The 23499-nt window shown below is 38.6% G+C and overlaps 1 protein-coding gene across 1 annotated transcript in view; it reads right to left on the bottom strand.

Moving 5' to 3' along the window:
* Positions 1-23499, bottom strand: part of polo (Serine/threonine-protein kinase polo) — a 101758-nt gene that overhangs the window by 17765 nt on the left and 60494 nt on the right. Inside the window, exons 8-9 of the mRNA XM_067158491.2 lie at positions 17630-17783; positions 8469-8715 (exon numbers count right to left, since the gene is read on the bottom strand). Coding sequence (XP_067014592.1) covers positions 8469-8715; positions 17630-17783 — 401 coding nt within the window. The remainder of the gene's footprint in view (positions 1-8468; positions 8716-17629; positions 17784-23499) is intronic.

Below are 23499 nucleotides of genomic sequence, written 5' to 3' on the forward strand. Positions count from 1 at the left end.
CCCTTGGTACCCAGGACAGAAGTGGGGAATGTTGAAGAGGAATGGAAAAGATTTAAGGAAGCACTGGTTGGATGTGCAGATAAGGTGCGTGGTAGAACATCAGGAAATGTGAAACACAAAGAAACACACTGGTGGAATGATAGGGTAAAGATTAAAGTGAAGGAAAAGAAAATGGCATGGAAAGCATCTAAGACTGAAGAAAGTAGGAGAAAATATGTGGAGGCAAAGAATTTGGCCAAGAAAGTAGTGGAGGAAGAAAAGAGGAAAAGCCGGGCCTTATTTACACAGACATTGAGAGATGATACGCAGGGCAGCAAGAAATTACTGTATGGTATCTTAAGAAACAAAGAGAGAGATCAAGTAAACACCAGATTTGTGAAGGATGAAGGTGGCATAATTTTAACAAAGCCAGAAGAAATAAGAAATAGATGGAGAGAGTATTTTCACAAGCTGCTGAACATAAGAACGGATGACAGTCATTCAATGGACGACCAGGAAAGGCAATTAGTTGACGAAGAAATGGATAAAGAAATTACAATGAATGAAATTGAAATGGCAGTAAGAAAGATGAAGAATGGAAAAACTGCTGGAATAGATGAAATTTCAGTGGAGATGATAAAGGCAGCTGGAGCTGTAGGCCTGCAGTGGACATATCAGGTTCTCAGGAATGTCTGGGAGAATAAGGAGGTCCCTGAGGATTGGCAAAAAGGAATCATCCCAATTTTCAAGAAAGGTGATAAAGTTTTGAAGAACTACAGGGGAATTACTCTAATATCCCATGTTGCTAAGATAATGGAAAGGATACTGGAAAGGATACTGGAAAGTAGAATAAGGTTGAGGGTTGAGAAGCAGATACAGGAAAATCAGTTTGGTTTCAGAAGTGGAAGGTCAACAATAGAAACCATTTTCATTATGAGACAACTAATGGAAAAGCATTGGGAGTACGGGAATGATATGGTGATATTTATTGATATTGAAAAGGCATATGACAGTGTCCCTAGGACGAAAGTTTGGGACAGTCGGGTGCAAAAAGAAATTGGACAGGGATTAATAAAAATGATCATGGCATTGTATAAGGAATGTTGTAGTTGCGTGCAAACACAAGTTGGCAGGACAAGTTGGTTCAAAATAACTAGTGGGCTGAGACAGGGAAGTGTTCTATCACCAATCCTGTTTACAATAGTAATGGATGACATCATGAGAACAGCAAAAGCAGCATTTGGAGGAAGAGAAATGAACATGATATTTGCAGACGATATTGTGATTTGGGGAGAAGACGACAGGAAGGTTCAAGAACAATTGAATGTGGTGAATGGGAAGATTGAAGAATGTGGATTGAAAATAAGTGTAGAAAAGAGTAAAACTCTTGTTATGACTAGAGGGGAGAAAGAAGGGAAAGGTCAGATTAGACTTGCAGACAAGTCCCTGGAAGTAGTGGAAACGTTTAAATACCTGGGGAGTGAATTAATGGAGAATGCTCGACTGGATGCTGAGATTAGTAAAAGGATTCAAGCTGGAAGTTGTTTCTATCATAGTGTAAGAAATATGTTATGGGACAAAGATGTGCCAATGGAAGCAAAGGATACTATGTACAAGATTTATTATGTACCCATAACAACTTATGGAGCAGAAACTTGGACAATGACAAAGAAGGATGAGAGTCGAATACAGGCAGCCGAAATTAAGCTCTTGAGGAGTATGATACAGAAGAGCAGAAGAGACAAAATAAGGAATGAGAAAATCTGGGAAGAAATTGGAGTGGAAAAAATGAATGATAGAATAGAGAAGAGCCGACTAAGATGGTTTGGGCACATAAAGCGAATGAGCGACGAAAGAATGCCAAAAAAGGTGATGGAAATGCAAATCCAAGGAAGGAGAGGCCGTGGACGACCACGATTGACGACCACCATCCAACGCAGCATTATAGAAAGAAACCTGGACTGGGACACAGTGTTGGAGGAGGAGTGGTGGAAAGACCGAAGAAAGTGGAGAGGAACCATATTTGCCCCTACCCGGCTAAAGCTGGATAAAGGGAAATGATGATGATGAGGTAGAACACATTTCTTGTCTGTACACTGCATCCACTCAATACGGAAAATGAAACTTATAAATAACAATAGTGACTATAGTAAAAGCTTGTTAATTCAAAGTCGTTGGGACTCAAAAATCGGACTTTGAATTAACTGCCAATTCGCAATTCAATAGTACCAACCATTGCCGCGTTACAAAATATTCTAATGCCCGTTACTGCACGAGATAACCTTGATTCACAGTTAAACCTTTCAAATGCCGTAGGGAAAAAAAAATTCCTAAATGTATCCAACAAGGTGCATTTATTGAAATAATGCTCTTGGATAACGCCGTATACTGTCAAACATAACCTCACACCCGGGAAAAATAAAACACGTTTCAAAGACAAGGAGTACGGTAATCTACTGTGTATATGCACGACGCAATTTAAGCAAATAGGTTATAACCTACTTGATTTAAGTGCAGTATAAAGCACTTGCACAGGGGAGCCAAAAAGGCTGTCCAAATTGGAAACACATGGCACCAACAAAACAAACATTAATAACCCAGACATACATTTTAAACAAATATAAAGAATAATAGATAACTACCGTATTTCACGGCATAATCGTCGCACTTTTTATACCAAAATTTTCGAAAAAATTGTAGGGTGCGACCATTATACGATGAAAATTTAATACCAGTATTTGTATTACTCAAAAAATGTATTTATAACTAAATTGTATTTGATACAAATTTAAGATGCACGTAATACTCGCGTTTATACATCAAAATAATTAAAATAGTCTAAAACAAAATTCATAATTTTTCGCAACAATTCGGCGAACGTTTTTCCAACCTGAAAATAAAAATGAATGTATTAAGTTAATTTGTCATTAATTTGAGTATTAAAGTTAAAATATTACACTTGCAAAAAATTATCGCTTTGTTGTGAAATGCGGACTTACCGGTACGCAATTTATTCCAAATCTTCGGTGTCGCTATCGCAGGTTTCGCTATCTGATGCGCCGTCCTCGCCTCTGTTAATAACAGTATCAGATTCTTCGTCTCCCTGCCACACCGAGACATCTTCGGAACCGTCTAGTGCATTCGAAATCCCAGTCCTTTTGACGCTCTTGGAGACTAGTTCAGGTGGTATAAGATCCCAACTCTTCTTCACCCACGAGCATAACAAGTCCAAGGGTGGACGCCTGATATTTCCGGCGGGCGTCAATTGCTGATCGCCGCTCATCATCCACTCGTTGTAAAATCGACGTAAGTGGTCTTTAAAGGGTTTATTAACGCATACATCTACAATAGTGGCTGCAAAGCAGATGTTAGGCCACCAGGAATGACTATCCGTCGTGTCTTATTTGTAGTGAGAATTTGCTTCACTTCGTTCACGAGGTGACCTCTGAAACTATCTAAAACAAGCAGAGCTGGTTGTTTTAGTAGTGCACCAGGTCTTCTATTCCACACAGTTTTAACCCAGTCCAGCATGAGTTCTACGTCCATCCAACCCTTTGGTTCCACTCGTACATGAATTCCACGGGAAAACTGTATATTCTTAGGCATCGTTTTCCTCTTGAAAATGATGTAAGGCGGCAACTTTCTCCCGTCAGCTGTAATGGCTAGCATTGCCGTGCATCGCAATTTCTCACTACCGCTGGTTTTCATTAATACACTCCGTGATCCTTTTAGCGCAATAGTGCTGTTGCGAGGCATATCAAAAAAGATTGGAGTCTGATCGGCATTACTGATTTGAGAAAGCAAGTACGAAGTTTCCTTGCGCAAACGTATGAAAATCTGTGAAAATTTACAATCTTGTCCGTGTAATCAGCAGGCAACTTTTGGCTTAGTGTTGTTCTCCTTCGCACTGACAGATTGTGTCGTTGCATGAACCCCTTAATCCACCCACGAGTCGCCTTAAACTGAGTTACCGGTATGTTGTGTTTGCGCGCTACCTCCTGTCCCTTAATTTGTAACATTTCATATGATACACTGCAGCCACTGTTTCGTATTTCACTGACGTACCTAAACACTTCTTCGTCAATTATAGGAAACTTCCCTGTTTTAGGACCTCTAAACGCACGTCTAGAAGGGTTTGTGCTTTTTAGCTTGTTTTTTACTTTCCGCCAGTCACGCACCAACTTTTCACTCACAGAAAATTTTCTTTCTGCAGCTCTGTTCCCGTGCTGTTCAGCGAAGGCAATTACGCTTAGCTTGAAGCCCGCAGAAGAGTTTCTATATTTACCCATAATCGCTTATAAATGCTTCACACGTTAATGTTTTGCGATATAAATGACTTTCCGTAATTGTCCACTATTAAAACAAATTATTTCTGCAAACACCCAAAACACAAATTAAAAACTTAAATTCTCATGCACACATGTCTACAGTACCGGTAATCACGTAAATCTGAAACAAATAAATGCATCTGTGATCTGTCCATTCCAGAGCAGCCAATACTGTTAGGCAGCAAGGAAGCATGCAACAATTTTATCAGTTTAGCTCGTTGGTTGCGACACACTACTGCGCTTGCGCAAAGCTCGCAAACCGGAGCTCTAGCTAGCGCGGTGTAGATCTACTGTATAGTTGACTGTATTCCGAGATGTCAGTAACAAACATTCATTTTTTTCAATTTCTTTTAAACATACGGTAATTAGGTTAATATTTCTTCCCAGTTATTGATGATTTTACATTACTGACGAGTTTATAAAATAAAACTTTAATAGCATTGGATAATAATTATCTTGACTGCTTGGATAAAAGTTTTCATCCCATGCCCGGACACTTATGACGTAGTAGTAAGATAAGAGTCTAGCGATGACAACAGAGACATCGTAAATAATTCGGCTGAATAATTCCATGGAAATCTGCGTTATCGTCTTGGATTTCACTTCGTGCGCAATAACACAGGAGCCGACCCCATGGTGTAGGGGTAGCGTGCTTGCCTCTTACACGGAGGCCTCGGGTTCAATTCACGGCCGGGTCAGGGAATTTTACCTGTATCTGAGGGCTGGTTCGAGGTCCATTCAACCTACCTAGCCGGTATTTCCTGGCGACGTTGCCGATAAGGGATAACTTACAGCCTTACGTATTTCAAATGGGAACTCATAATGTGTAGGTGGTGAATAAATAGTACACTGTCTCGCGACCACGTTGTCAAACTGCCGATAGTCTACCGGTAAGCCATGCGTCGTACATATACCGGTATTATTTATTTATACGTTGTGCAACATGTCGCAAACGTGACTGTGTTGCCAAATTGCCCATAAACCATACACGTATTTAAATTGCGCATTCATGTGCAACTTACGTTGCAGTTCCATTTACCTTTTAACCAGATTAGTGAACAAAATTTGGACGTGCGACGATTACGTAATTAAAGGTTTAAAGTTCGATTTTTGTATTGAAATTAAAGGATGCGACGATTACGCGGTGGCGACGATTATGCCGTGAAATACGGTATGTACAGTACCTCAATAGTTAACAAATGTTTAATGATCCAGTAGGTCTTTGTCACACATTAGGCTTATTGCCTTTTAAAGAAAAGAGTACGAGAGGTTGCTTTTTTTTCTTAAACACTAGCTACGAACTGCTCCATATGGGCCATAGCCTTAATTGTAGCGTCGTCAGCATCACTAGCACTTATCACTGAATCCAACACAGTGAGAGCGGCAAGTACATCATTCTTTGACGGAATAGTTGTTGCCTCCGGCGTATCTTCGTCATGTTCAACATCAGCTGTAGCTGCATCTCCCTCTGGCGTCACATGATCACAGCTGATCATAATGGCGAGATCCCGCTCTTCTGAAGTAGTCTCCGCATGGTCTATGGCAATGTATTCGGAGAAAGTCATACCGACATCGGACTTTTGCCGTAACTCCTCCCATTCATCTTCACTGTCGTCGTCTTCTTTTTGTACTTCATTTAACGAACCAAAACCACACTTGAAGCAGTTCTTGATTGTCGAAGGAACAGAGTCCCAGGCAACTGTCACACTCCGCATTGCATCAATTACGTCCCACTTGCGTATTTCTCCCGCCAGAATATTTATAGCACCTTCCCGGAGAAAGTAACGGACCAGTCGCTTTCTGTAGGCACGTTTCACAGATGAAATTATGCCTTGGTCTAGGAGCTGCAAGTAACTTAGTGTTGGCCGGTAGAAAAAGACGCACACGTTTTAAAATTAGATTATGTTTGTGTGCAGCGCACTGATCCAACAGAAGTATTTTCCTGTCCTAGCATGCCATTTTACGCTCAAGGCATACCGGCCACTCCTCAAAAATTTTGTTTGTCATCCAGGAATTCTAAGACGACTTATATTTGCACGGAAAGTGCATGATGCCTTTAAAACATCGTGGTTTCTCGAACTTGCCTATGACGAGGGCAGGAAGTCTCTCGCTTCCATCCGCACTGCAACACAGGACTGTGATCCTATCCTTGTAAGATTTCCTGCCATGGCACTTCTCTCCCCTAAAACCATAAGTCCGTTTGGGCTCGGCATTAAAAAACATTGCAATCTCATCGGCACTGAAGATATTTTTCGGTGCATACGAATTATGTGAGCCACATTTTCTCGCCAACTGCCTGCATCACTAGTGTTCACTGATTCGGCTTCTCCGCACACTGCCTGCCACGTGATATTGTGCCGTTCCTTGAAGCTCTGAATCCACAGATATGCCAACTTTCAAGAAAGGCAATTCGTAATGCAGCCGCTAAAGCACGGAGGGGGGGGGGGGGGGGGGGGGGGGGGGGGCGGTCGTAGATTTTTTTTTTCTTTTTTGGAGATCTTGCAACAGTTTGGAGTTCATATTAGCGCGGGATTCAGTCTTGTTCTTCATCATGCGCATCTGAAAAATTGCAGCTACACATACTACAGAACACTTGTGAATTAGATTTTGAAGGATACAGTAAACAGGGCCATTCTTTCGAGTATTCCTTCCTAAATTTTTGAACTATTTTTGGTTTATTACTAGCGTCACTAGTCACGGTAACGTAATCACATGTATTTTCCTGCACAAGAAATCGCTTCATTATTTCAAACCTTTCGCATTTCGTAACACACGATTACCATATATCCCAGCAGAGCAATATATGTAAATTTGGCAACTTAAATAGCAATAAATACTTCAACAGTCACGCACACAGTATTAACGGAGTTTGTCACCATTTGCCGCCAAAACAAAGACAAAAGAACTCTCATACTTACATGGAAGTCTGATCATGTGAGGAACAAAACCAACCACTCCGCAAGATATACCAGTTCACAGGTGCCTATATTTCCGGTACTGGAAGCACACACTGCGTTCGGTGCGAGAAAACTCGCAATATTCTTAATCGAGGGACAGTTAAGGGGTATAAATGATTACTGAAAAATCCGGAAATAATATTCTGAGAATTCAAGCTGTAATGGCATTCCTTGTGTATCTTTTTCAACACTTCATACACTTAGATTTAAAAATCAACAAAAAATCCTAATTTGTGGTGTGTGATTCGTAAAGGCGTAATTACGATGGGTAATTCGTAATTATTACGATTGAATCGTAATAGCTGGCATCTCTGAATCCACCTGTTGAAACACAAACTCAAGACCCATCTTCAGCACCAGTTCATTCGCCTTCCCCTTAATAATCTCGCTATCTACTGGGATACTGTTTGCCACAACATGCCGAAACCACTCGATCAATTGTACTTCCAAATCAGAGTGTTTAGCTCCTCGAATGCGCATTCGCTTTGCTGTATTTACACCCTGCATTTCCTGAGCTTCTATGCTATCAGGATTTTTTTTTAATGTTGAAAGTGTGGACACAGGAATTCCAAATTCTTTAGCTATTTCAGTTTTTGTCTTTTGTCCTTTGTCGACCTCCCTTATAATTTTCACTTTCTCACCGAGTGTCTTCGAAGAACACTGACGCTTGGCCATCACAACATAAAAAAAAAGGAACACACGTGCCCTAAACTAAAATATCGTACCAATAAACTAAAACACAGTATTAATAAAATATAACAACTTCGAAGATTATAACTGCACACTAAAACTTTCAGTAAAATAAGTAACTAGAAGAATACAAAAGAACTATGATTTCACTAGAAGTTGGCAACTCTGAAGCACGCTGTAGACACCTCAAAGTGAAAGTGCGGAAAGATACACGTTCCAGAAGACGCATTCTATCGCGACGCGGAGAACTTTTAATTCAAATTACGCCGTAAAGTATTTTTAACAAATTGAAGGACAATTTCGAATTAAAAGTCTGAATTTCAATACTGGGACCAACGTTGTTCTAATTACGAATTATCCATATTTCGAATTAAACAATTTAAACATCATGAAAAACCGTACCTCGTGTTTCGGGGAACAAGAGATTCTTCGAATTACGCGGCATTTTGAATTAACCGATTTCGAATTATCGAGGTTCTACTACATATGTACTCTAACAACTTGTATGACTTACCTGCAGAGTTCCATTATTCAAGTGCATGATGACAGCCGTGGATGTGCGCATCCATTGGAACATGCAGGGTATTCGACTTAATGAATCACTTTCTCGTGGAGCGACTTCTTCACCTGCCCTGACAAGATGCTCGTTCATGTAGCGGCGGAAGTAGGACAACAGCTTCATCTTTTTCTCCAGGGTTTGAGGAAATTCCGTCATGGTGTGGTACGATTCTTCACCCTCCTTCGTATAGTAGTGAACATTTCTACAAAAAAAACAAAATTATCTTTAATATATCAAAATGAAAGCCAAATATTTCTAAGAAGATAATCTGTTCAATGAGTATCAAGACAAAGGAAAGAAGAATATAACGTATAGGGTAGAATTTAAACTTTGGTACTATTTGCTGTCAACATCTCTTGACATAGTGGTAGGATTATCAGTTGGTAGAGTTGGAGATTGTTTGCAATAGCCATATCTGAAATTTACTTTATTTTCATTTCTCACAAACTGTAAACCACATTTTAATGTGTTGTGAAAATGCAAACTTATACTAAAATACTATATACCGTACTTACTCGCGTATTTTAGACCCCCTTTTCCCCCCACTTTTACAGCCAGAAATAGTAAAGGGGGTCCAATATGTGATAACCTCAAAATTTTGTGCAGCAAACACGACTTCTAGGATGTAAAGAGCTATAAATTGTACGTGTAAATATTCTGTACTATTATTTAACAAAGAATGCATTTAAGTTATACTGGCTATTTTTGTCGGAAGGCAGCATTTTCAAACGTAAACAGACAAATGGTGAACAAGACTTTTAGACTTACAGTACACATAGAAGTCAGTTTTAGTTACTCATATCATGTCATTCGTTACATCTCTATTCCTCCGGTGAGGTTGACGTCGGGAATGGCATACGGCCGTAAAAACTTGTTACAAAGATTCGTCTCACTTCATACTCGACCCCGTAGAACAATGGGATAAGGATATCGTTTTATCATATAATTAAATATTGACACAAAGTAACTTAATGATCAGTCATTTGTTTCTGTCAGTTCAGCAGTAGGCCTAGCACACAGTAAACTAATCACTGCTGCCATTTGAATTATCGCCTTGCGCCGCCAACTTCCCTGCCCTGCTACAGGTGTGTTGGAATTCCGAGTGACGTCATCTTCACTGCCATCTCGTCAGTCGCGCGAGCCATGCTTCACTCTCTTTGAGCCATGCACTGCAATTGAGAGTATACGAGGTCCCGTCTTTTTGAACCTTTTAAAAATCATTGTCCCCGACTATAAAGTCTAAACAGTGTGAATCTATCCCCAAATGATTTCTGGAGATGGTCTCATATTCCCAGTTGGTGTACATATAGCAGAAGCTACTCCTTCCGAATAAAGCCATCTGTAGAAGGCATGCCAAACGGGTGTTCTGTGTGCCAAACCATCAGCTGTTAACTAGCGTATGTTACGAGTTGTACTTCCAAATGTAATACATAGTAACTGGAGACATTATTTTGATAACTGCAGCTGTTGAAACACAGACCCCTATTTTTAAGTACCGTATATTTCATGTTTGTTCTCTACATTTATCGCATCAGGATTTTATGAACAGCTATCCATGAGATAAGACAGACCACACTGTTTAGGTTAGGTATATTATTGCCCTGATGGTGCCAATAGTTCCTCGACGGAAAGAATAAAAATAAGAAACACAAAAATATACGGCATTTATGAATATCTACAGGTGTGGCGGTAATGCGCTTTATTATCATAATGTTTAATTTCGTACGTTCGTTATCTTTTTATTAATGCATACCCTAATATGTTTTGTTTGGAGTCCCCGAAAATCGTTAAAAGTACGTGGGGACATAAAATTATTATTATTATTATTATTATTTGTTAGGTACGTTGGCGAGTAAAACAATCGTTTTAATTGGATAGCTTTTATCACGTTTTAAACTTCTCTCCAAATATATACCTATATTGGCCCGTGTTACGAGATATTAAACGACCACTTTGTTAATGATCTCGCCTGCTGTATAAATAGCAATAACCACGAGTAATTCTCAACTAAAGTAAGCTCGTTTCCTCATCCCGAGCTGGTACAGCTCTTTTTAGACACACCCCCAGTGGAGGGGAATTTTATGTAACTTACCGCTTTTTTTACCGCATATCAACTTTCAACGGTACCGGGAATCAAATTATGCTAACCATTACGCTGGTGGACATTATTAACTAAAGAACACAGACATATAGCATGACTGATGCATGCTTGCAATGCGCAGTCGGACATGAAGCTAGGCTTATTCACCTATTTGTGCGACGTCAGAGCTGCAGTAGACCTATGCTACGGAGTCGGACATTTCTCAACTACGAAACACAGATGTACCGCATGGATTCGACGCATTTTCATTGCATAGGTCGAACGGACGAAACTATTCACAAATATGTGCGATGTCATCAGAGCTGCAATAAGACTTGTACCCGCTTCGAAGCGGAATCGTCCTCAGACGAATTATGTTGGGGGGGGGGTCTTATATGCGAGATTTTTTTCCATTTTCTTCGTCTCGAGAAGCCGGGGGGCTTAATACACGAGGGAGTTTAATACACAAGTAAATAGGTAAATACTACAGAGGATTTTTTCAAATAAAACTTAATTTATGTTATTTTTAATTCTTCTTGTGACAAAATTGTGCCCCCATTGAACTGCCCGCAAATGCTGAAAGATATTTCAGTATATACAATTTAAGTGTAACTGACAGAACATGAATGGCAGAAAAAAATTATTAGGTACCTATGTTCTATGATTTCCTTAAACAGTGACGCTGAATCATGAACATAACTGAAGTTAATTATGTATATTTTCCTTTTATTTTTTCGATTTTGCATTAATATACAAACATGTTTTATGCATTAGCCAATATAAATTTAAAATAAATGCATAATTTATTTTTTTGCCTCATGCATTTTCATTTCACAATTAGCTGTAAGCAAAAGCGATTTCAATTTCACTTTAATATCTCAAAGACATTACAGTAGAACATCAATTGTATGATCCCGGAAACTAAGTTTTTCCGTATTATTCGTTCAAATTATGTGGTCCCGCGAGCTCTCTCATTAAATCACGTAAAAATCCTTCATTATCCGTTCCTTGAAGTAACTATTTCCTGGACCAACCGTCCAGTAATTTCAGTCCCATCAATACTAAATCCTCGATCACAGGTTTTTCAAGAAACTATCTTATGAAAGGACGGCTACGGGATACTTAAGGGTCTGTGTCGATATCCTGTCTTTGCGGTAACTGGAAGAAGTACTGCACTGGAAAAGCAATCAGCGATGAACTTGCATAAGGGATCATCTTAACATTGCATAAGGGGTCATCTTAACATCGCATTCCGGTAGCATTGTTTAGAGAATTCTCCAAAATCAAAGCAGAGAGTGCCCACAGCAATTGGAAAGAGACAAGAGCGCATTTCGACAGCTCTATTTGAAGACTGAACAAGTTTCTTCAATTGTTCATACTTGCAAAGCGTCTACATTATGTCCAGACGTTTATTTTTTTCACTTTTTTCAAGTGTATCGCCGAATGGTTTCCCGACATTTCCCTCAGGGCTCTGTATAGTCTCTGGGCCTTCAGGCAGGAATCAAAACTGCTCCTCAAGTATCACAAATTTAGTATTTTAATATCATCGCGTACAATTATGTTATCGAGACCAGAACAGATGATGCACTTTACATACATAAAGCCATGGAAGGTTTCGGGATTGCCTATTACTGTTTTCGTCCTAATATAAAACTGGAAATTTCAATTTTTAGTTAAATTATAAAAGCCGCAGTCGTTTTATTTGCACATGTTACATTTACAGACTTTGTAACATACATGAAGATTGGCAACAAGGAAGCATTGTTCAAAAAAGGAAATAGGAAGAAATTTGAAAATTATAGAGGTATAACAATATTATCACGTGGGCTAAAAATAAAGACTGAGGGATATAACAGAAACACAGAGGAAGAACAATATGGCTTTAGACCGAACAGATCAACAGACTTTATATTTACAGTACGAAAGATAATGGAGAACATCTGGAAAGGAACAAAGTCATCTTCGTACTTTTGGATTTGGAAAAAGCTTATGATGCAGTTAAGAGAAAATGTGTATGGGAATGCCTACTGAAAAGGGAATGTACCAAAACCATTAATTAACAAGATAAAAATTTTGTATCATGAGATTAAAAGGAGTGTACAAGTGGGCTGACGATGACCTGGACTAGGGTCGAAACCGGTCCCATTTATAGTTACTATTAAATAAGAATGTAATCACTACATTTCTTTTTTTTATGTATTGAATAGGTTGAACCTCTTTTTCAATTATTAAATTTTTAACGTTAATACTTTCAATACGGAACAATGAAATTTTTTTCTTTAAACATTTTATATATTAAAAAAAAGTCTCAAGCAAGGAAGTGCACTGTCGCCATCATTGTTTATTGATGGATGAAATCATAAAACTTGTAAAACAGAGTATCAGTAGTGATGAAGTGAATGCTTTGGTATTTGCAGATGTGATTTCAGGAAAGGGAGAAAAGGATGTACAAAGGAGACTGGACATTTGGAATGAAAATCTGGAGTTTGGAATGGTAATTAGTAGGGACCTGAAAAATTAGCATCTATTTGTTTCAAAATTAGCATCTATTTACGAAGTTAAAATAATCGCATGGTATTATTAATTTTTAACAATTCCAAGCTTATGAAGTGCAATTATTGTCCCTAGTTCACACACAATACAAATTCATTGTTCAAACGAAAGCATCGTCAGTACTTCTGCATTGCTCTTTTTCAAACTGCACCGTCTGTCTGTAACCACTGTATTGTAATGACAACACGCGCTCCGTTCGTTGGGGTCCACAACAGCTCAAGACAAATATGCTGAACTCTGAACTGCAGTTAATGCAAGCATGACATCACATTTTTCACCTTTTTTCATATGGGTTTGAAATGTATGTTTCAGAGAACAGTAACCAGACCAGATATCGTTTCATGAGAGATCCATTACTCCAAACAATTTCTCAAGCTCATCTATCAGTGTTATTCAAAATTATATATTTTGGATACAAAGCTTGAGGAAATTGACACAAAATGCTTATGGTTGGGGTCTTTAGATTTCAATGTGGCTAGCTTGCACTGTGAAGAAAGAGCAGTTTTGACAAATGTGTCCACATGCAGCCTCCTGTAGAGGAGTGAGCTTAATCAAAGCGCCATTAGTTACCGCAGAAAAATTCCCCTTACAAATTAAGGTAAAACTGGCGCCAAGGTTATGCAGTTTGGGGTAAAGCAGATGAGAGGTAAGATACTGACACCCTTCAAGTTCAGTAATGAGGTCAACCATTTTAGCTGCATGATCTGCGACAAAAGCCGTGCGGGAGTGAAACCTATTCACTTCTCGGTCACTCAGGTACTTAATACCACATTTGATTTCTTTCATGTCAGACATCTTCAAAAATTTAACACCCGTAAAGTGAGCACTCAAATAGAAGACAGCCTGAAACCAGCTATTCCATCAGGTTATAACAGGTGCAGGAAAAAAAGCTTTGCTTCCTTTGAAGCACCTTACTTTGATAAGAATTTTTAATAATTATATTTTCGCTTTCTTTTGTTCAAAAATGCAGACTTTACCATCGCAACCACATGACTTAAATCTGTCATCACTGCAACCCAACTATTGCAAACCAAGCTGATCATATGTGCCCAACACTGTACATGCATTAAATGATCCCCTATGACCAGTCAATGTTTCATAACACTGGGTCATGTACAGGGCAATGTCACTAACAAACACTTTAACAGCATCATACGGTACACTATAACTGCACAGAGCTTCTAAAACATGAGAGCAGTTTGTAACATTTCCTGCATCTAGATACTTCACAGAAACAACGTGCAGCTCTTTTCGATCCGGCTGGGACTTGGAATATGACTATAAAAACACAACGGCCCATACTACTTGTAGTTTCATCACAGAGTATGTTGATGTTCTTCCACACTAGAGCCTCTGATGTTCTTTTCTGGTTGTCAGATGCAAGTTCTAGAAAGGAAGAAAGACCTCAAATTATTAAAAACATTTAAGATTACTGGATCAATTGCGTACGGGTAAGAAAGTTCAACATGGAAATCACACTCAGATTCGGTATCTTTCAATTTTGCGTGTGGTTATGATGTCGTATTACCTGAACCGTACCAGATAAATGAAATCAAAACTTACCCAGTAAATATACTCCACGTAGAGTTCTCACACATGGCAGCTCTTCATCTGAAAACTCTGCAATCCAGGCTCTTAGCTCTTTGCTTTCCAGCTTTTCCAGAGGTATATCTGCTTTGGCAAATACTTCAATTGTGCATTACGAGAAGTTATCTCTGGAAATTTTTGTCGTTTACAACTATAAGATTTCTTTCTTTGAGACGTACTAGCAGCAGAGGTTGAACTTTCGTTATCCAGTTGCTTACAAACGTGTTCTTCAGATTTACCATGTTTCACAATGCTATCTTTTTATTCCCACCCAACTCGGCAATTACAATACTTGCAAAACACACTCTCTGAATCTGTAGCATATAAACCAGCCTTTGCATATTGCTGAGCCCTATCGTGCGTAGTTTTTGTCATGCGCCCCATAACCTAAACGATGGCTGGACTTTGTACTCTTCACTAGCTTCAATTTTGAACAACAGGAAAACATTGCGTCTATCTCATTTCCGTAACACTTGCTTTACATTTCCATAATAATAGATACAGATCTTATTCCCCTTGCTATTCCCATTGTAAATATCGATTAAAGTCAGCAACCAGCAATCGATCGACTACTTTTCTTCATCGATCGGAACGGTCGAAAGATTTATGCATCAAATTTTGAGTATTTCTGACGATTTTGCTGAAATATGTTTGCCAGTAAAAAGCACATTTTCACAGAATTCGCACCAAAATCGCATATTCATACTAATTTCCCATTTTGGGTCACCATTCGCATTTTGTCGCACTTCTACTTATGCATAAAAATGATTTTATTCCACATTAGAATTACTGCAGGCTTGGATTCAGAACAAGATTCAAAAATTCGCATTTATACCAAATGCAATTTTTTCAGGTCCCTAATTATCTGCCACGAAGCTGGCATCTGACAGATTTAAAGAAGCTGCCTTGCTGTGTGGAACAGCCTATCTGACTACATGCGGGGAGTGAGGCAACTATCTTGCCATTCTCCCGGATCATACTATATTCCGATAGCCACTGATATTTGACTGATTCATCATACATACCTGCCAACTTTTGAACAGGGCTATCAGTAAAATTCACGCGCGACAAAAATTCTGATGATTTTAGACATACCCTGGCTTGACGACAATAATAATACTACTTCTGGGCTACAAAATACAAGAATTCATGCTTTAAACAGGATACTTCAAAGAAATCATATCTACTTACATCATAGGCCAATGACTTGTAGATTAATATAACAATCAAGAAAAAAATCCATGTAAAACAGCAGCAGGAGTGAATATTATTTGGAGCATACATAACAGGACTTCCTTGATAAATTAAGCACATATGCGATAATTGAAAAAGCCTTTACACAATAAAACTCTTAACATAACACAGGCAAGAAATAATATAATACAGATTGCAAATCAAACACTAGTTTGATTTGAAAGTCATAATTGTGGCCTTTTTAGCTTCCTGCAAAAAGTCTTGAGAAAATGTTTTGTCATAACAAGGACCAGAACTCCTGGTCTTCAAAATACCTAGAAATACAACTCTAGAGATTCAATGGACATGGATGATCTGAACTCGGTTCTATTTTTCTTCACAAGGCCAAAATCAGGTTCACATTCTGCATTGCTATGGGGCACGGTGAGAATAGACAGCATTACTCTAGAAATTCGGCTATACGTAAGAAGCCCACCGGCTCCACGAATTCCTACTGGAATCGCCTGCAGTGTAGGATACTATCCTCATTTTTCCGTACTGAAAGTCAGTTAAAGTAGAACAATAAAACTGATTTCCACCTATTCAATACTTTAAAAGCAATTATAAAATTAGGATCTCATCCTTATTTTATTGCTAAATTATTAAAGTTTTATTGTTCTACTTTAATCGCCTGCAGTATCGTGATTTGCAACCAAAGTGACATCAACCTGAACTCTTTCACCACCTCATCTATAGTTTCATTCTCTTCCTTGCATAACATGATAGGAAACCTTTCTGGAATAAAACGAATAGAAGAAAACTGTGGATCTTAAATTTTGTCTAACCTAACAACTTGAGCATGCTTTAACACGTCAACCTTGAGTGGAAACTTGATGTAGTGACAGGCAGTACAAAAGCAGTTTCTCACCGATGGAAAGAAAAGGGATTTACCAGCATCCTGGAGATCATTCACTACGTTGGAAGTCGTAACGCCAATAACTAACCCACCATCACAAATCGTCGCGTCCATGTGCAATATTAATATTACACCCACATAGTGTGCAAAAGGCAAATTTCTCCCCTTCTTCATTTTAGTATGCACGTAAAATCATCAGAATATGATTCTTTAAATGTCTGGAAGTACTGTTCGTAAACAAAGAATCTGCGGAGCAGAGCCTGTCGACATCAAAGATTCACACAGAAGAACTGTCATCCCGGCTTTAAATTCAATTCCAATAACGACACAAACATCACACGGTTAAAAACCAATCAAAGAATGAGTTATAGATTATAGTGGACTTGCCTTCGACGAAGGCCGAGCGTGCTTCAACCCACGTAAACAATCTATTATACGGAAGTGGTGATGATGATGATGATGATGCTTGTTGTTTTAAGGGGCCTAACATCGAAGGTCATCGGCCCATACGGAAGTGGAGCGATTATCTAATGTTCTTTCAAACTTCTGTCCGCGAAGTCGTAAAATGACACCATCCATCCGTAAAACTGTAAAAGGCTGCAATTTACGTAAATTTTACGAATAAACTGTAAAAGATGGCAGGTATGTGTTTGAGCTATCTGATTCATGCTTAGGATGTGCTGTTAAAAAATGGGGAGTTTACACATTAAGTAGAACACAGAAGGCACCAGAATGGTTAGTTCATTCCCTCACAACTAAAATCATAGATATGCTTCTTGTGGTACAAATTAAGAAAAATATACTCACACACAGTCAGCTAACATGACAAGTTTGGTGTTGTCATTAAAAACAACGCCAACACTCTCGTCTGACAACTGATAGCCAAAGCCATATTTGTCCGAGTAGTCCACCCACTTGCTGATCCATACAACAGGCTGAGCTGCAGGATCAGTGGCTTCATCTAGACACCGAACAAGTAAACTAGATTAGAAACTGGCACAAGTTAGCAAAACATAGCTGTAACAAATACTAGCCCCAAGCAAAACTTTCCTATCAACTGAATCGGTCAGTGGAGAAATGAACTGTCACTTTTAATAAGTTTCCAGGAGAAACAAAACTGATTTGTGAACAAAATACTGCACTGAACAAATTACATTTTTTACCATGCATCATATCGCATATACCAATATAGTTAACAAGGCATTCGCAAAATAATTATTTTTTAAAAATAACACAACTATTACCCCTCTTACACTTTTCAAGGGACCCAAATTCTGCTTCTTACGTCTAAGTTTAGACGTAAGAAGCAGAATTTCACTTCTAGACATACTACCTAATGTCTATCAAATATGACATGTTTATTTGTAAGATACAACTGTTAAAACATGTATTCTAATGTGTATGTAAATGACAGCTGAGGATGACTTGTGATAAGTCGGAACCGGTCCTGTTTTAAAACACATTAATAAATTTAGTATTGATAAGGTGGATCTCTTTCTTTCTATGACATACTATAGACATCAATACGGAACATCATGAAATTTATTAATCAAGATACTGGATAATGGCTGCACTTAAGCGACTGCAGCCATCGATCTCAGTAGGAGGGGGTTTGGAGTGTGTGTAAATAATAGGAGACAAAGTAAGAAATGAAAAGATACAAGATGGCTGGACCAAGTGAAGGAAGATACCACATCCAAAGGAATCAACTGGGATGAAGTCTTGAAGGAGAGGTGACACATGAAGACACTAAAATGGAAAGCGCTCGTAAACCACACCCGGGAAACTGGAGTGGAAACCTGATGATTATAGCGAAACCTTGTTAAGAATTTTCTGCAAAGGGACAAGGGAAAGGAAAGTGTTAAGAGAGAAAACTTGCTAATGAATACACGAATAAAAACTATCAAACAGGGATATGGACACACTAGATATGCGAGGGCATTTTATGTCATGTATCTGGGGGTACAGTGAAAATTATAGGACTCTAGCATTTCTAAAAATGAGAGGCAAGTATGGTGTGAAAAACATGAGAACAAATATGAAAATCTTTCGGTGGGGATTACAAAACAAGTACAATGAAAGCTATAAAAAAAAAAAACCACCACCAGACAAAATATGAAAACGTGCACAAGGGCCAACAAATTGATCAAAGTATTACTGCAGAGCACACACTTTCTAAAACAAATGTTAGAAGCCTTTTTATTTTTGAGCAGTCGGTTATAAAACATTTTCTGGTCACACTCTTAGACAATGAATTGGAGGTTACACTCAACCACGTGCAACTGCCAGGAACGGCTTTAGCCATCATTTCAAATCAAACAAAACTTCGACCAACTTGAGTGATCAAGTCGAAATTTGAATTCAATATTTGTGACCAAGACGTGCTTACGCTGGTGCACTTTGACATTTCAATTTTGTCTTCATTATTAAGGAATTTCACGACATTTTCTGTATCCATAACTATGCTATCACAATACAAATATGCACCATGCTAGTCAATTTCACACAATTATATTCCTAATCCAAAAAAAGGCTACCGTATCATGCAACAAATATTCGCTTTACTTCACTGTACCACTAACAAAAAATAAATTTCTACCTTCTGAATGCAGACAAGCCAACTTTCAAAAGTGTTCGGACAGTTAATGAAAAATCTAAGGCTAGAAAATGATGCCTTACTTAGAGCAGAAATATCTGCAACTTCTGCAATAATTAAACTTCATCTTGGAATGGAAATTTGTGTACCATGTAGTCACACGATGAAGAGAAACACTTTCTAACAGACTTAAAGAATATGCACTTTTCCTTAGACTTCAAGGTGTTCACTAAAACAAACACAGAGTTCCCTATCATCAGATCACAAACATCCTTTTGATTTGCTGGAGTATGATCATCTACATCAAGGAGAGAGGGGGAGCTTTTAATAGCATGTGGTTTCACAAACCTTGCCATCACATTCTTCAATAGTTCCTCCAAAGCTGACCTCAATAAGTGGATGTGCGGCACACTGGACTGAAGAGCTACGTTTTGATTCTCGAAGATATCCATAAAACTTGAGAGAAAAAAGCAAAAAGGTTTATGCAAGTTTGATGAAAGGAACATGAAAAGTCGTTCACGTGACAATGCATGGCTCATAGTGTCATCAGTAGTTTTTTTTTTTAGTGAAACTGATGACTGGGTTTTCCTTTTAACCGAGCAGTGAGGTGAAATGTTATGACAAACAAGACACATCTGCACTTAAACTGTGCTTAGGAATTTTGTAAGTCTTCAAAGTTCCGATCTGAGAATCGTTACTCACAATTTCACTCCTGAATAAAGTAACCAAAGGGTCCCACTGCAGCAAAATCCTATCTAAAAACCTTAGTGATAACCAGAGTAGGCACATGCTTCAGAATTTTCCTGATTTCGTGTTATGTAAAGTCTGAAATTCTCTGAACTTTTCTTTCCTCTTTGCACTCTTTTCCGGATAATAAAATAAATAGATTATACTTTCATTTACATTTACGGGCAAGCACGCCGCACCCTTCTCGGCAGCAAGATTAATTAGGTGACAAGAGCAGCCTACGATGATTATGTTACTATTTACCTGCCTCAAACATCCTGCCACACCATTCTTTAATCCTCCCATTACTGGATTATTATCAGCACCAAGAGCTAGGCAGTTTTTAATGGAATACAGAATTCCCAAAAAGTTGAAAGCAAAAGATTGGCAATGTTAGCTCCAGTAGCAACCCCTTCTAAATTACGCACAGAGAGTAGACAACTCTGAATTTCAATGAGTTCAGGCCTAAAAAAATGTTACAACAATGGGATATATTTTCAAGTTGGCTTTTATTGCTACCATCAGTAGCAACAGAAAATGCATTCACTTGCAAATGTGATACAATTTTCGCCTTCCATGCACATTTCTGTGCGATAGCTGCTGTTTTTCGTTCTAGCACAACCGTATCGTTTAGCGATTTCCGAATAAGGAAACACTGTGCGAAACTAAGGTCCCGCATGATCGGCACAATTTACAGGCTGGTTATGTTCTACTATAAATGACGTAAATAACGCCTCGGCATTTGTCACATGATTTACATCTTGGTTTTTACATGAAAAGTTCAGAGTCTGGTTTCTTTCTACACACTGGACACTCTCCTTATGTTTTTCGTTTGCATGTGCAACTGAAATCACACCTACATATAGTACAGAATATGAACGTTGATCCCTTTCTGGATTCACTCAAACATGGAAACTCTTCCCTATAAACAATTTTAAACACTGCATCTTTTTTTATTATTTTACATTTTGGCACAAACAAATATTAAGGCACAACACGAACACTTCCGCAGGTCTTGCCCCTGGTAGAACGACTATGGTGTGCTGCTTCTGAGGTAGGTTACTCCAAAGAGAATGTTACTCGCTTGACTCTCTTGCAAAGAGAATGACTCCATTATGGACCAAAGAGGAGCACATGACTGGCCACCGTCACCCGTACTGCCGTTTGGTATCATTATTATAAATACTATCGACCAGCCATACTCAGCCATGTATTGATAGAACGAGGAAATCTGCGGGAGTTTAAAATACGAAAATTACTGATATTGATTTGAAAATCGGGAGATCGGATCCGGCGATCGGGAGATCAGGAGGAACGACGAAAAATCAGGAATCTCCCGCTCAAATCTGGAGAATTAGCACGTCTGAGAATGGAATGTGAAATACAAGCACAAACAGGATCACTCTGCCACAGTAAAATGTTATTGTAACTAATGCCAGTTTAACGAAATGTTCAGATTAGTGAAATTTTTAGGCCCCTTCCCGTTTCCCTATTTAACGTGTGTGAAAATATTTTCATTGTAACAAATTTTGAACATTCAGTATAATGAATTAAAATATAGCCTTTTTCTTCAAAACGTAATTGAAATTCATCCTGTTTTAATCGCTGGGAATTTCATACAACAAGAGACTCACTATACAACATACAGACAGAACTACCTGATTACCAATCAGGGGAAGTAAGCGAATACATCACAATTTTGATGAGCAGGTTGCCTACCCTACAGCACGTGAAGGCTATCTTACTCAGTTTTGGTGTACCGGTACTGAAAGTCATTACAGTGAAGCCTTGTTAATTCAAAGTTGTTGGGAAACAAAAATCTGACCGAATTAACTGTCAACTCGTAATTCATCACAAAATATTCTAAGACCCGTTGCTGCACGCAATTAACTTTGATTCACAGTTTATACCTTACAAATGTCATGGAAAAAGCTATTTCCAAAATGTATCCAACAAGGTGCATTTACAGAATTCAGATAATGCACTCGCATAACTCACTGACAAACAACCTCACACAACGAAAGAAAAACAAAGTATGATTAAAAGACTAGAAATATATGCTAGCTCTTGTGCGCAAGTGCTTTATTCATTGGATTAGTGTATTTTATGGATTTTATATGCCCTGTACTTGCACGGAAAGTGCCCGACGCCCTTAAAACGCCATGGCTTATCAAAGTTTCCTACGAGGGGGTAAAGTCTTGTTTCAGTGTGCACTGCAACACAGTACAATGACCCCAACCCATGTACGATTTACCGGCTGGCACTTCTCTCCTTCAAAATCCTAAGTCCGTTTGGGATTTGCATTTAAAAAAAAACAATGCAGTTTCATCAGCAGTGACAATATAATTCGGTGTGCACGTTTTCCCACAAACTGTCGGCATCGCCAGTGTTCATCGATTCTGCTTCTCTGCACACTGCCCGCTACGTGATTGTGGCGTTCCTTAAAACGCTGAATACAAAAGAATTAAGATTTCACTTGAACCTAGCAAATATGAAGCACACGGTAGACACACCGAAGTGAGTGAAAGTGCGGAAAGCTACCCTGAACATTCCGGAGGATGCGTTTATCATGACGCGGATAAACTATGAATTTAAGTTACCCTGTAAAATACTTTTTTTTGTAAAGGTAGTTTTGAATTAAATTTGTGTTAAATTCAAGTGCAGTGGTTGCTGACTAGCTTGAATATTCATCTGTGTCTGGGAGTGTTCAGAAGAAAATAGACTTCTTTAAAAAAAAGTCGAGGAGATGATGCAACTGTACTGGGTAAAATTTGAGATGCTGAACATTTTTTGCAATTACCTGTACTTCATATCATTACTTTATGTAAATATATGTATCCTAATTTTTCTCTCGTTTAATAATTTAATAATGTGTAAATTCATGTTGAAATAACTTAGATTCTTCAACAGGTTTGGCAGTAGGAGAGTTCTTAAGAACTGATTACGTCATAATTTCACTATAACAATTCATTTTTGAGGTCCCCAAGATTTGGTATACTGGTATCTTGCTATATTCAAGAACATCGTTGCTAACTGGCAAGCAAATCTGAACATACCTGAGACCAACAGCTCGCTCCCCGAAAGTGCAACTTGCCTTGTGAAGTTCAGGAATCACGCAATCACGCAACCGTGGCAATGACTCTTCAGAGTTGGAAATCTTGTTACTTTCACAAGTGATGACAAATACAGTAACATTTTCAGGGCCAGGAAAAATGTGCTCGTACTAAGCAGTAACAGCAAAAATCCATGACGCGATGAGCAAGGTATTTTTATAGATTTAACACAATGAGAATCGGATCTTCGAATTTACGACGCGATAAGTGGGAAAACGTGTTCATGAGGAACGCACTAACAA

Source organism: Anabrus simplex, chromosome 14, assembly GCF_040414725.1.
Source record: "Anabrus simplex isolate iqAnaSimp1 chromosome 14, ASM4041472v1, whole genome shotgun sequence".
NCBI classification, from domain to species: Eukaryota; Metazoa; Arthropoda; class Insecta; order Orthoptera; family Tettigoniidae; genus Anabrus; species Anabrus simplex.